General features: G+C 48.6%; 1 protein-coding gene across 2 annotated transcripts in view; it reads left to right on the forward strand.

Moving 5' to 3' along the window:
- Positions 1-854: 854 nt before the first annotated feature.
- The window catches only part of plekhg2 (pleckstrin homology domain containing, family G (with RhoGef domain) member 2), a 62,023-nt gene continuing 47,439 nt past the window's right edge, over positions 855-15,438 (forward strand). For both annotated transcript variants that reach the window (XM_085380732.1, XM_085380733.1), the window contains exons 1-2: positions 855-1,265; positions 14,404-14,481. In XM_085380732.1, the coding sequence (XP_085236858.1) occupies positions 14,433-14,481 (49 nt within the window). In that variant the 5' untranslated portion in view covers positions 855-1,265; positions 14,404-14,432. The remainder of the gene's footprint in view (positions 1,266-14,403; positions 14,482-15,438) is intronic.

A 15,438-nucleotide genomic window follows, 5' to 3' on the forward strand; every position in this document is an offset into this window, starting at 1 on the left:
AATGACCTGAGCTGCTCTTTTACCCACTCGTCTGTGGTAAACTTGTGATTTTTCTCATGATTATGTGAAAGTCTTTTGTTTCCGAGCACACGCACACACAGGTCGTGTGTAAATGTTCAGCTGAATGTGTTGTTGCATTTGTCACGTCTGTGTGTGGACGCTGCGTGACTCTCAGTGTTTCCTCACCAAAGAAGGAACTGAGTCTTTCTGTGCTTTCGTGTCGTGTTCGGAGCATTTTATGGATCTTTTTGTGTCTCTGCTGTCCTTTTATGCCTCTGTGGTACTTTTACGTCTCACTTTAAATACTTGTTTTGTGTGTGTGTGTAGTAATGTGTGTCTCATGTGGATAGTTTTGTGTCGTTCTGTAGTCATTTTCAGTCACTCTGCATGTTTCACGCTCCTTTGGGACCATTTCTTGTCTCCTTTGCTCATTTTTATGGTTTTGCACCTTCTTTTGTTTCATTTGGGAGCTTTTTCTGCTGTTTATTGTCATTTTTTGTCCCTTCATGGTCTTTCTGTAGGACATCTGTCATAAATCGTGCTATCAGTCATACTTTTGCACACCTTTTTGCAGAATAACCTCTGAACTCTGCTGTGAAGCAGCTCAGGGGTAACCGGAAGCTCGCTTTCTTTCCAAATGTCACCATCAAAGAATTTCTGGTCCAAACGGGTAAATCTCTGGGATTAGAGGCACATTCCAGACTGAAGCTGCTTCTTAGAAAGAGTTTTGTTCTGCTGTAAACAGCTGGACGCTCTCTCTCTCTCTCTCTCTCTCTCCCATGGTTTTCGGACCTCCCTCTCTCCCTCCCTGCCTCCCCCTCTCTCTCCTCCTCCTCGGTCCAGCAGCAGTTGGGGTCGAGCTGACTGCGCGCCGCCCGGAGCTCATCTCCAAACTAGCGGATCGCACCTCTCACCTCCCGTGGCCTGCGCTGTGACCTGTGAAGTGGACGCGGGGATCGGTCCCGGCCGGACATATGCTGGATTGTGTCTTTGATTTTTTTTCGCTTTTTGGTGTGTAAAACTTGGCCAAGTAGGTCAGTGAGGCTCCGGAGCGCCGCCAGCATTGCCGTTAAACCGTGTTGGGAAACTCGCTTTGACTGTGCTTGAAGGAGGAGGTGGAGGAAGCTGCTGGAGGCTGGCAGATCCAATGCGTCCGGAGCGGCCGTGTAAGCAGCAGGAACACCGGAGAAAGACCGACCGAGGGAGGGAGGGACGAGCGGAGCTCAGCGGGGTCTCACCGGCTGCTGGACCTTCATGCCTCCGAGGTACCCTCACGCTGTTTCTTTGCTTTGCAGCAAGCAGAGGTTATTTTACAAAATAAAAGACGCCTGTTCGTAATTTAACACAATAAAAGCGCCAGTCATTCCAGCGCGTGCCCAGGTCCAGTGCCAGACTCTCGTAAAGTCTGTGCGCGTGCCCGAATCACGGTGAAGTACAGCTGTGTTACACGCACCATATTAAACTATGACCCTGTTTATTATGATGATAAAAATACCAGTAATTACTTTAATTAATATCCGTATCATTTCATACTCATTTGTTTAAATGTAATTAGCAATCGATAATCATTAAACAGCTGATTGATGATTAATTACGCTAATCAACTTTACAACATTTCATCTGGACCAAAAAACCAAAGAAAATCTAGATCTGATGACGTGAATATGAAATGATCCCACTGCTGCTCCCGGAGGATGAACCTTTAGATGAGGTGACCTCTGACCTCTGCTTTAAAGAGACAAACAAACAAACAGCTGCACCGGCCAGCGCTTCAGTGTTAATGCTTGTAATTTGCGCGGCGGCCTGTAGAGGGCAGCAGGAGGACTCTTGGCTCTCAGTGCGCAGTTTAACCCTTTAAACTTTCTGCTGCCGCTGCATCTGTTCACAGGCCGCCTGTCTGAGCTTGTGTTACTCTGCATGTCGAAGGAACAAGTGTTTCAATCTGATCTGCCGTCTCGTCTCTCAAACGCTCATATGAAAAACAAACTTCATGGTTTGTCTCTGATACGTGAAGCTTGCTGAGGTCTGAGCTGCAGGTTGTCATCAGTCCTGTTCAGGCTGATAAGCATTTTACCTGTTACTGAGTCAACACACAGCGAGCTGTAGTTTATTATGATGTAAAGCTTCACATCTGAATCACTCCACTGCAGAAAATAGACCCACAGATTTGAAACACCTCCATGTTTGGCATATTAGTGAGTTCACTATAGTGTTGTTTAGTTACTGGCAAGCTCCTTGCTCTTATTTTGAAAGTACAGGAAAGAGGGCCACACTGTAGAGTCAGCTGATTATAATGCTCCATTACTGTCAGCAGAAGTGGTTAGTGGTCATGTGACCCCTGAAATCAGACTCAAGCTCGCTGTTTTTTGTCTGAAGAGTGCGAGACGCACACTTTTATATAAATGAATTTAATGTCAGGTTCTCTGACTCTTCATCACATCGCACACAATCAGTGAAATCTGCTCTCACCATCAGTGTGTGTGTGTGTGTGTGTGTGTGTGTGTGTGTGTGTGTGTGTGTGTGTGTGTGTGTAAGCTGAATCCGTGGGGATTACATCTCTGAATATCAGCCAACAAGGCCCTTCGATTACTGCCTTAGAAAAACCCTAATGGAATTATAATTGTGTGTGTTAGTGTGTGTGTTAGTGTGTGTGTTAGTGTGTGTGTTGGCAGGCAGATGACAGCTCCTGAGCATCGATCTTACTAATAGGCCTCTTTGTCAAGAAACAAACACACACGCGCTTTCTGAACCGGCCTCACAGACCTCTCATTGGTTTATTTATATTTGTGTGTGTGTGTGTGTGTGTGTGTGTGTATACCATGTCTACATATCTTTGTGGGGACCAAAAATTGTCATGCTACTATACTTGTGGGGACCAACAGTCACATATGGGGACAAAGTGCCCGTCCCCACGAGTTTGAAGACATGTTTGAGACTCAAAATGTGGTCTTAGTGTCAGGGTCACAGTTAGGTTATGGTTAGCATTCATTGATGGTTAAGGTTAGCAGCTTGGGAAAGCATTATGCCAAGCAGATGTCCTCACTAAGACATTAAAAGAAGTAAGTGTGTGTGTGTGTGTGTGTGTGGTTGACAGGTTGACTTGAGGTCATCTGAGGTGACCGTGGACAAACTGCAAAGTCAATGAGACTCAACTTTTCTTCATGAATACATTTGATTGGTCTGTGTGCTTGTTTTTGTTCTGGCTCCGCCTCCTTCACCGACGATATTTGAATGCTGATGACATCGTGTCGAGGTGTTACGTGGTCTTGGAGGTGAAGACATGTCTGGAGTCACATCATGGGCCTGCAGTGTGTCCTACAGAAGAAGCCTGGATCTGTGATGGAGCCACAAACACCTTAAACTGACTCATTAACGATATTATTAATTATTTCATGACAGTTGTTATCAAAACGTGAGCGATGTAAGCAGCTGCTTCTCCGGTGAGTCTGTCGTCATAGATGTGGATCTTGGTCTGCAGCTGCTGGTCTTTCTTCTTGGTCCAGCAGCACATGAACCAGTTCTCCACCTGCTGCAGGATCCCTGCGGTCCACAGAGGATCTCCTGTCACACTGCAGTCCAAAATGCTGGAGCTGGACGCTGTCTCTCTCTGGAGCAGCAGCTGAAACCGGCTCAGAGAGCCAGCTACCGGGGGTTAGCTGGTTACCTACAGTGGTGCTTTCACAGGACGCAGCTGACAGAAGCTACAGCAGAATGCAGCGCTGTGTTATTATCACTCATATATGGTGTTTAATGTTTACATGCTGTCGGCTGTGTGGAGCACATGTTCTCCACATGTCTGCGTGGGTTCTGTCTGCGCTCTCCAGCTTCCTCCCACTGTCCAAACACATGCACGTTTGGCTAACTGGACGCCGGCGTCTGTTGGTAGCATCAGTTTAAGGCTCTGAAAAACCAAAATCAGGCTGCTTTGCATCAAGCAACATGGTTCATTGTCTCTGGGTCGTTCTTTTATGTCTGCCCATCAGTTGTGCGAGGATCTGTGGTGCATTGAACTTCTAGAGACTTGCTACTGAACAAATTCGAAGGTTGTGGGTCTGAATCCCACCAGAGTCAATATTTAAAGATCCATCAACCCCCTCCAGTGTCCCTTTTTCACCTAATCCAGCTAGACGCACGTCTGCGCTCTACATTAAGTCAGAAGTTAGAAACCAGATAGCCGAGGTTCTTTACTCTTTGTGATGCTGCTGTCACTTAACAAAAAGCACACGGTCCTTCTAATTTAACCAAACTTGCTGATGTTTGTAACCTAAAATCTGCAGCCTGCATGTTCACGTTTCCAACATCGGGATCAAGTCGCTCTAAATTACTCCTGGTTGATTTTTTAAGGAGGTGTGAATTGTCTCTGCTTTTCCATCGTTTTCAAAGCTGCAGTCTTGAGTATCCTGAGCACTCAGATTCAAGTTGAAGGTTTCCTGCATCAGCCACAGTGAACTTTAACCCATACAACCCTGAGCTGGTTATACAGGTGAAAGAAAGGCAGCAGCAACAGAGGGCGGCACCGAAAAACACAAAGAACCATTGACTTCACAGGCGAGCAGAAATCAAACGCACCCCAACCATCTCAGCTATTTGGAAGCAGTTTTAATATTGAGCCCGTGCAGTGTAATTATGGGATGTGGTTGGATGGTTTCCCTGGTGACCGGTGTTTGTCGTTTATAATAATTAGTCCGACGATTTAGCATCGTCTGAGGTTAGACAGAGGCTCTACTGTGACATACAGCAGTGTGTGTGTGTGTGTGAGGCTCCGGCGGCAGATGTATACCGCAGTGTTTCCAGCCTCAGAACAACACAGTAAACAACATAAACAAAATACAAAGCACACATACATGTACATGCAAGCACACGGATGAGAAATCGGACGACTCGAGCGTTAGTGTGTCCATTACACAAAAAGGTATAACGCACAACCTTGTTGTGTTATCGTCACAGACTAATAAGCTGGTGAACATGTGTGTGTCCAGATTTGGCCCAAAGGACGATCTTGCAGTTTTCAATTATTCACTGAAAAGACGAACGCTGCTGATCTCAGCACAGCAGAGCCAGTGTCCATGGAAAACAGATGGGAAGTCAGAATATTTCACACTCAGACAAGTTTGGATCATAAAGACATAGATGCTGCTATTCAGTTACAGTTACAGTAATCCTAATTTACATTTACGAAGCCAGTAGATCCAGTCATGAAACTCTCGCACCGATCAACCAGCCGTGCAGCCAGAACGGTCAGCCTTTCTGAGCCGGCTGCACTGAGACGCTTCCAGTCTGTTCTTTGCTTCATATCCACTTTAAGCACAAACTCGCATTAAGAGTCTTTAAAGTCATTTTGTATTTGCTGACTTCACTGCCGAATAGAAACAAAGCTCTAATGTGTTCATTGTGTAAACCAGGTGTGCTGGAGGCGCGTGAATCACCAGCAGTGCTGTAAAACACACTGTCTCTGTCATTCTGTTTCATGCCAACACACACACACACACACACACACACACACACACACACACACACACACACACACACACACACACACAGGCTCACGTCTGATATTAGTCACACAAACATGCACAAACACATGTGGGGGGTTTCCACTCACACACAGAGTCTCTCCTGGATGCTTCAGGCGTCCACTGACAGTCACACTCTGTGTCCACAGCACAGCCATGTGTGGTGTGTTTTCAGTATTTAAAGCTGGACTGAAGTTATTCACGTCATGTTACATTTATGTGTGCATGCACATGAAACTCTGAAACTTCCCTCAGAAGTCTTCCAGCTGACTGGTTTGTGCGTCTGTGAAGTTTCAAATGTGCGTTTGTGCGTCTGGCAGGTCCAGCGGAGGTTAACCGCACAACTCAGAGGCCATAGAAGCAAGGTCTCCACGGCTATACATGTGCCGGGGCTAGGTAGTCACCAGCACCAACCGTACAATGGTACGGTCTCTAAACAGACGCAGGGGGGCAGCCTGCTCGCCTGTAATGTCTGTCTGTGTGCAGAGCTGGGATGCTTGCCAGTGTTTGAGCGCCTTCCCTGGATCATCAGTGAAGCACGTGAAGCTCAGTGACGATGTCCTCACACATGAACTCGGGTTGGAAACCTGTTGTTTTTGATGTGGAGCCTTTCTGGGTTTGGTGCTCGGAGTCAGCTGTAAGTGTTTCTGTCTTTGGGATCAGATCAACAAGCTTTACAGAAGAGCCACAAACATCATATTTGTTTTAGCACCAAAACACATAAGCCAACCCTGAACTCAGGTGGGACTCGAACCCACAACCTTGAATGCCCTCTCCTATGAACGTGTAGAAGTCCAACGCCATGCCCGTTGCACCACAGAGCCATACTGGTGCTGCAGATGAGCTCTCAGTGCAGTCCTTCCTCTGGGAATCTGCTGAAAAGCTGTACAGTAATAACGGTACATTTATGTGTGGTGTTCCCTGAAATCTGTTTAAATATTCTCATAGCTAACCACGGGACCAGCAAGCTCTGCTTCCCAGCGCAGAGCAACAGCTGCAGATCTTTATCACCTACTGGGGAAAGCTGGCTGTTTTCATGCATGCTGGGAGAATCCGGTCGGGATAGTTTCAACAGGAAAGGTGTGCTTCAGACACCTCCTCAGTACTGAAGGAGAGAGCGCTGTCCGGAGAGCACTCAGGAGGCACAGGTGACCTAAGCAGGCAAATATGTGTGCTATTCTCACAGGCAGTTAGCGCTGGGAGCTGGCAGGTCGGAGGCTGTTTAATGTCCCATCAGACGGCGTCGGGCATGCAGCTCCTCCAGGCCATGTTTAGAAATGTGTGACTGACTTAATTAAGGTGAAAGCAGCACGTCCTGCGTCATCTTTAAGCCAAGCTGCCGTGTGAAAGCTGCTCTATCAGTTCAAGATGGAAAGTCACGCATCAGGTCGCGACCGTGCTCGTTTTTCTCGACTTGTTTGGACGAATTGATCCGACTGAAACTTCAGAAACCTTTCTCAGCCAACGAGCCAGCGTTTGTTTGGTACACCAACGCAGCTGCAGTGACAGTCAGCGGTCAGACAGATGTTAGTCTGCTGTCCTTTTGCATGGCGCTGTGACATCACCTGTGACCGACGGATCTGTATTTTACGATTTTGACTGAACTTTGTTTCCAGCGTGTTTCAGGACCAACTCTGTTAGGTCGGTTATTTACTGCTGGTTTTCTCAGGTCAGGTCAAATTCCAGAAATGAGCCCTTGAAAAAGATGTTTCCATCCCTTAAACAGGCCGGGACAGACCTGGAACAAACTCAAGTCAAACACTAACGTCCAGATTTAGCAGTGTGCAAACAGACTGAGGTCAGAGGTCACACTTTCTCTCCCTGCTCTGAGTCAGACTTTACGTCCCCCTCTGGAGAAATTTCACTGAAGGAATTTCTGCTCCATTCTTCTTCTCTTACATCAGCCAGCTCACATCTATTGTCCTGACAGGCAGCGCTATCCCGGGCGGTTTCATCCTGTGCCAGCGCGATGGCAGGTCAGGCTGATTTACTGAGGCTGCATTTTACCAGCACGAGAAACGTTCCACACGCTGAACGCAGACAATCCGAAGGTGTTTGGAGCACAAAGCCTCCTTTGTAGGTTTCTACTGTTTGGTAAAAAAAAGAAAAACCCTGCTAAATACCGACTCCAGTGGGACTCAAACCCACAACCTGCGTGCCCTAGAGCTGCACGGAGTCGGCACCACCTCTCTGGTTCATGTGTGGAGAGAGGCTGAAGACCAAAACCTGGACCTCACTGAGCCCTGACCATAAACTGCAGACGTGTGGTGCAGGTGAGCCGGGACGGCTTTACACATCGCTGCTGCACAAACCGAAAACTGACTCCAAGCTGGTATCAACTGTGAGACCTCATTCATCTTCTCTTCTGCACCTTTGCAGGACAGGTTAGAACAGGGGTGTCAAACATAAGGCCTGGGGGCCAGAGTCAGTCCACTGCATGGAAAATGTGAAGGAGGGCGAGATACAGACAGGCACCTATGGGCAATTTAGAGTTTCCAGCTAAGCTAGAGAAGATGCAAACTCCACACAGACCCCGGCCTGATGGTGGAGTCAAACTCACCACCTTCGTGCTGCGAGGTTACAGTGCTAACCGTATTAGCAGAACAACATCGTGCCATTCACACCTGTGAATCCTCTGATGGCGGCCCAGGCGTGCACTAATTTGGATGGCATACGCAGCGCTCGCATGTTGCAGGTCTTCATTCTGCTGCATCAGCAAATCTTCTTTGTCTGTTTGCAGTAAACGTTAAAATCGTGTGCTTTGATGAAAGGTTGGATGCTTTTCCTCTCGGCCTCTTTTTGATTTTCTCTTTGAACATTTTAAATAAACTATCAACAAACATCAGCACGTACGAGTCGCAGAGCTGTGTGGGAGACGGCACTGACGGTGCGACGTCGAGTGAAGCTGCCTGTCCGTGTCCTTAAACGCACCACGGCAAACATCTGTACTGCCTGCGCCAAACAACTGTCAGTCACGCCTCTGTGTGTCAGTGTGTGTTTCTGTGGAGCTGGTTGATGCTATGAGCACAAAGGAAACAGCAGGACAACAGTGTTATTGTGTGCTCGATGTCAGTCGCAGCGAGGCCACACACGGAGTGTCGTCCTGCACTGTGCGATGATGTGACTGTGTTTGTGAATCTGGGCAGGAGTAACCTTGGCTGGTGACCACAGAGGGAAGCGGTGTCAGACTGCGGCGTGTCGTGTTTAGAGGATGAGGAGGCCTCCCCACATGTACACGCAGCAGAGGCCGTGAATAAAACACAGACACAGTGTGTGGACTACTGTTTGAAGCCTTGGGTTTGTCACCATCTCGGTTTATTTAGAGACAGAAGCGGCCATGTTTGCAAAGCCAAACTATCGTCTCTTCGTACGCTGGAAGAAACTTTTAGGCCACAGGCAAAGCAGCTCGAGCTTTATGAGCGAAACCACAGAGACGGGGTCAAGTGGAGAAGAAACCTGGGCAGCAGCTGAGAGCGTTCACTCAGTGCTGCGCCTCTGATTGGCTGACAGGATGTTGTGCAATCTGGGAGAAGCCTGGCTGCTGACTTGGTCTCCAGAAGGAAGTTGCAGCCAGTGGATAACAAGACTGTCAGAAGCTAATAAAACCAACGTTGTCTCCTTGTGCTTGTTCGTGCACTCTGTGCCAGACGTCTTCCCGTACCTGTGATGTCACCGTTAACCATCACTGTTAAAAACACACAAACGCTCTGTGCTGACTGCTGCAGTGTGATGTCAGACCCACCGCGCTGTCGGCCGATTTAGCGTCTGGAGGCAAATCTCCTTCAGGTGTGGGCAGCAGATACCCAGGTTCAGCTGCTCACAGCTAAAAACCACATGAATCCACGTCAGACTGGAGCTGGTAGTCATGTGAGGCTTCCACGTGGCCTGCACACCTGCATGCAGACTACCTGCTCAGACCTGATTGGTCAGTAACGCTCAGACTACAAACAGAAACTGTTTCATTTCTATAGATTTGACACATTTATGCAAAAATTAGTGCATAAATTTCACTGTAATATGATCCATCAGTCATAGGGTAGCCCCTCCCACCCCTGCTTCATCACGCTTTCTGACCGTCATCATGTGACTAGTGACTGCGACCACAAAGCCATCGGGGAAGTGATTCCTGAGCTCAGAGATCAGGTGAGCAGCAGGCACATGCAAACAGAAGAGTCGCCCCCTGCTGGGCACCACAAAGAATGCAGCTTCAGCGGTCAGCCGATCGATAAATGTGTTCGTTCCTCCAGAGTTTCCTTTTGTGCGATCCAGCGCATTAACTGCATCGTTGCCTCCGCACGGAGCCGTCTGAGCCCCACCCATCTCCTCCCCCCCACCTCTGCGTGATGCTAATGTTAAACGAGGACAGTCTGAACGTTTTATCAAACACCCTCCAAGTTTCAAGTGTTTTCCACACATTATCATCCGCATTAGACTCACCGTAGTGAATAAGTGACCAATGAAATGTTTATCTATGATACTTATTGATCAGGCAGCTGTGACTTGCACCCGCCTGCCTCACAGATCTGTGACCAATCAAACCAATAGATCAAAAACACGCCTGATTGGTTCCTGCTGAGCTTGAACGAAAACAGTTCAACCCCCAAATCACTGCTGCCAGTCTCAGTCTCATCACCACGACAACAACGCTCCACTGTGGCGAAGGACAACGCGCGCACACACACACACACACACACACACACACACACACACACACACACACACACACACACACACACACACAGAGAGAAGGTGCCTGTGTGTCTCTGCTTCTCACAGCACTACTGGAAGTTTATATGCACTGTCAGTGTGATTGTTTAGCTTGGACCACTGTGTGTGTGTGTGTGTGTGTTTTTCATGGTTGTGTGTGAAGTGTACCCGCTGCTCTGACAGTGGTAATGAATGGTCACGACTCCATGTGCGTGTTCTGCCTGCATGGCTTTTCTTCCACCACCTCCTTAAACACAATAGGTGTGTGTGTGTGTGTGTGTGTGTGTGTGTGTGTCCGTGCGTGCGTGCGTGCGTGTGTGTGTGTGTGTGTGTGTGTGTGTGTGTCCGTGCGTGCGTCCGTGCGTGCGTGCGTGTGTGTGTGTGTGGGTCAGAAGCAGGGCAGCAGCCGTTGGTTGTGTGTCTCTGAGGTTGGTTTTCGTCCATCTTTGTAGTTTTGCACCGTTGGTTCTTCTTGGATCTCGTGGAAGCGTCCTTCTGTTTCTTCATAACCAGTTTGGGGTCCACAGAGGGGGCGGAGCCTCCACTCACCCCTACTCACCAGTTTTCCTGAGTTTGCTGCTTTTGCATCTCCTGGATGAGTTTCTTTGGTCTGAATCTTTCTCGTTGTGCCTCTCCTTATCTCTGCCTCACAGCAGGCCTGCACATTCTCACAGTTATTTTGGATCACATTGTGGTCGTCCAGCTCCGCCCCTCACCTGGGACTCACTGTAACAGCTCTATTCTTTAGTAACAAGAAACATGTAGTACAGGAAACTGTGACTCTGGTGGGATTCAAACCTGCAGCCTTTGAATCACTTCCTCCACACATTGGCTTAACTCATCCCGTTGGGAGTGAGTCGTTCCCGTTCTGATGGATGGAAATTTTTCTGTGGCGTCCCAGCAGCAGTGAACGCATCAGCGTGGCGAGCGGTGGCAGCAGTGAGTCCGAAACGTAGCGTGTGTTTGAGGAAAGCTTCAGACTGAGAGGTTTATCACTTCTGTCAGTGTGAATAGCGACACTGAGCAGGAGGCGTGTCTCTCTCAGTGATGTCATATAAACACAAAGTCCACAGAAAAATGTAGACGCTCAGTAATATGGAGCGTTCTCCTTCTGAGGCCTGCAGACTCATTACAGAGCAGTGTGCTGTTTATAACAGATGCACCAGTTCAACCCACAACCTTTGAACAACTTCCTGTTGATGCATACATGCAACATATATGGGAGTCGAACCCACAACCTCTGCCTGCCTTCCTGCGTGCTTTGCTGCCTCGTGCTCCACAGAGCCACACGGGCGCTCTGGCAGTGAGTCAGCCTGTTTCAGGTAACGTCTGTCTCCTGCTGTGAGTCCACACCTGTGGACGTGTAACATGATCTGATGAAGCCGCTGTCACAGCGTGAAGAACAAAACGACGAGACTGTGAACGTGCAGACGACACGATTTTATATGTCACTGGTTTCATCTGGAGATCCTGAGAAACGTCTTTTCAAATATTATGTGGTTGTAAAGTCCACAGTGCGCTCCACAGGGACACAAACAGCTGTGGGCGTCTTTCACAGACAGAAAACACCAACCCTGGAGTGTCTGTGCCCCACGCCCACGCTGAGCTGTGGGTACTTTTCTCACAGCAGGAGGCACTTGGAGTCACACGTGTTGGCTCTGCACTCAGGGATCTGTAAAGAGCAGCCGGCGGGACTCGAACCCACAAACACGTCGGCTGGATCACAGATTAGTGACGATTTCACTCTCGTATCCAACCATGGAGGACACTCGGGTCCACTGGCACGCGGCTGGGTTTAATTCATCACTGCTGTCTGTGTGTGTTTTGATTCAGCTTCTACAACAAACTCCAAGCAACAGGAACGGGATTCAGAGCTGAAGAACTGGCAAGAAGCCACATGCGCTGACCTTTGACCCCGCTGTCTGTAACGCTGCAATGCGCTGTGGGAGCTGAAGCCGTTTCCAGCGCTCAGTGGGAGTGAGACGGCCGGACAGAGGAACCGGATCCTGTTTGACGCCTGTTTAATTTAATGGAGCTGATGTTTGTGGACACACACACACGTGCTGTAAGTGTGAGTGTGTGTGTGGTGATGACGTGTGTCTGAAAGCGGATGCACCTGGAAATACCTGGGTAGGTGTTGATGAGGCTGGCGTGCACACACACACACAGCAGTGTGTGCTGAGTGCTGCAGGTACTGACAGACGTGTGCGTGTTTGTCGTGCTGTGCGAGCTCCACCTTTGTCTGTCTGTTGTTAGAATTGCATTAAAAAGGCTCCACCAGCACAAACACGGCCCACAGCTCCAGCTCAGGTGAAGCACCATCCACCTGTCAATCAAAGAGGCCACGCCCCTAACCATAACCAAAGCAGATTGTGTAGCAGACGGTAAACGTCTATGGGGACTGACTCCCTGATGGAGCCCCCAGTGGACGTTAGAGGAACTGCAGGGTTAGGTTTTATTTATTTTCAGTCCCAGAAACTGCTGATGGCACAAAATCGTTCCTGTGGGCACAGACAGGTGAGAATGACGATGTGAGCGGTGTGCTCTGTTCATGATGGCTTTTTGATTCCACAAGAATAAACGTACCCGGGAAACGAACGTCAGCCAATGTAATGTCCTCTAAAGTGATGGAAACGTACGTGTGTGTGAGAACCACAGTGCTGGAGCTGCTCCATCACACCGTGTCCTGCGTCTTCTCTCAGGTTCACTGAGTGAGCAGCGTTGTTGCTTCAGACTCTCCAATCATGGTGTTCAGGTCCTGCACACTGGGACCCGCCCCACGTCTTTCACTTTCCTTCCTGCACACCTCTCAGTTTCACCCAAAGACAATACAGCGAGTTATTACACAAAAGGGGTAAAGGGCTTATTCAAGACAGTTCATAAACTCTGGAGGGACTCAAACTTTGAACACTTGTGTTGAAGCAGAAGCCCAGCGTGCTGTCCGCTGCAGCACAGAGCCACGTGCAGCTCTGGGCTGTGTAAGATTTGCAGTCAGGTTTGTGTCTTTGGTTCTGGCTTCTTGTCAGCTCCAGCTACAAACCTGCACATTAATGCTCAACAACGTCCTGAGTAAAAACATCAAATGTGAAAAATATGAAATATTTGTTGAAGTTGGTCTCGTGAATATTTGTTGCTACAGTCAGCACAGCTTACACATGAACGTGCTTCAGTAGGAGGAAGGTTTCAAGTTACTCGAGAGGCTTCAGAGGGGCCCGGGGTGAGATCAGGGCTCCAAATGATCTTCGTTCGCTCCAAAAATCCTCACCTGCTTTACAAACGATGAAACGTCGTGTTGAGCTGCACAGACGCAGTGACTGCACAAACACCTCACTGAGCTCTGCGCGTCATATTTCAGTTTTTAATGAACCATTTCATTGTGTTTGTCTTTACTGTGATGATGAACCTGATCAGAGTGAGCTGCAAACCCCTGAGTTCTGAATTTGAAGCAAACGGTTTAAACTCAGATCAGCTGTAGGTTGGAAGGCGGGCTCACGTCCTCGCTGTCGGTGGCTGAGCGACTGTTTCCACTCGAGGAGAAACTTTCTTCTGCTTTCGTCCGACGAACGATGAAAGTTCCTCTTTAGATTTTAGGACATGAAGCAGAACCTGCAGGTGTTTCTGACACAGTGAAAGAGTTTCGACCAGCAACCTGCAGCAGACCTGCAGCAGGCCTGCTCGCCATCTGGCTTCCATTACAGACACCCCGACCCCCGTCTCCCCCCTCTCCCCCATGTACCCCCTCCCCTCTGACCCACATCTCCCAGTTTTCCTGCAGACAGCTGCAGAAACACTTGTTTACGTACAACGCTTTAATTGGGTCAATCTGTGTTACTGTATCAATGACTGTGTAGGAGGCCGTTATCCTCCAGTGGACACACACACACACACACACACACACACACACACACACACACACACAGGCTTTGGAGAAGAGACCTCATTCTTGTCGTTCAGCCAAACATTACATATGTCCTCACTGTTTTCACACAAAGGGAGAGTGAAACTTTTATTTGGACCCCTCCTCCTCCTCCTCGTCTTCTTCTTCTCCTCTCTTGTGTGAGCAGCTTGTATGAAGCTCGTATCTCTTCGTGCCGCTGCTGTCATGACATGAAGACACGTCGCACTGGGATATGGTTTGTGTTGATCGAGGAGGCTAACTGGGATTTTTGGTGTGTTTCTCCAGGTTTCTGCTTCCTGTGACACTATCACACCATGCCTGAGGGGTCACGGCGTGGCAGCCAGAGATCGCCCAGTAACACAGGTAAGGTCTATCCAGCTCTGACGAAGCTACTTTACGACACCTTCATCAGCACTCAGATGAGCCGGTGAAAAATGTAGAGAGAGGTTTTTCTCCAGGAGCCGGTGGAAACCAAAAACAGAGCTAAAAGAGGGAAAATAACACTGTCTCCAGACACGTGAAATATCTCATTTTGGTGAAGGAGCAGATAGCAGATACTGTTGTGTGGTATTTGTGGTGCGTCCCAACAGTTGGCTCTTTTAGATGTGGCTGAGGTGAGTCATCCAAACTGATGCTGAGGCCAAATATGTCCCAATAACACTCTTTGGCCAGTACTGCATCAGGTGTAATTCCAACAATAAAGACGGACTCTGACGGGACTCAAACCCACAAACTTTGAATTGCTTTTTCTTCACGAGACGTCCGATGCACTGTCCGTTGCGCCACAGAGCCTGGCGTGCAGCTGGTACAGTGAGAGTAAGTGAGCATGCTCAGAAAGCCTCAGAGACGCACCATCATAAAGAACAGCTGAGCTGAAAAGTTTGATTTTGGAAACTTCGTGCAGTGATTATTTGCAGAGTGGGCGTGACGTTCCCCTTCTCGTGAGAGGAGCTCTGGACTGTGGGACAACAGCTGTGTTGGTGCTGTAAAGGTTGGGAGGCCTTCAGGAGAGTTTCAGTGATTGTTGGTTCAAGTCCTATCATAGTCGATGCTCAAAGGTAGCTTTCACTTCAGCATGTGTCTCTTTGTTTGAGCGACTAACGAAAGTTTTTAGTGTCAATATTTGTTTAGTCAATATTTTTGTATATTTGTTTGTAACGCGTGTTCGCCTTGTGTCAGACTGGAGACCCGTCCAGGGTGTACCTCGCACGATGATAGCCGGGGTAGCACCCCCACACCTGTGACCCATTGTTTGGGCATGTAGCTTTAGTGGTTTGGCTGGTGCCAGAAGCAGTGGCTAATGCTAGCTAGCTAGCTTGG

Source organism: Rhamphochromis longiceps, linkage group LG14, assembly GCF_057381845.1.
Source record: "Rhamphochromis longiceps isolate RC_006_pf linkage group LG14, R_longiceps_female_GT1.1, whole genome shotgun sequence".
NCBI classification, from domain to species: Eukaryota; Metazoa; Chordata; class Actinopteri; order Cichliformes; family Cichlidae; genus Rhamphochromis; species Rhamphochromis longiceps.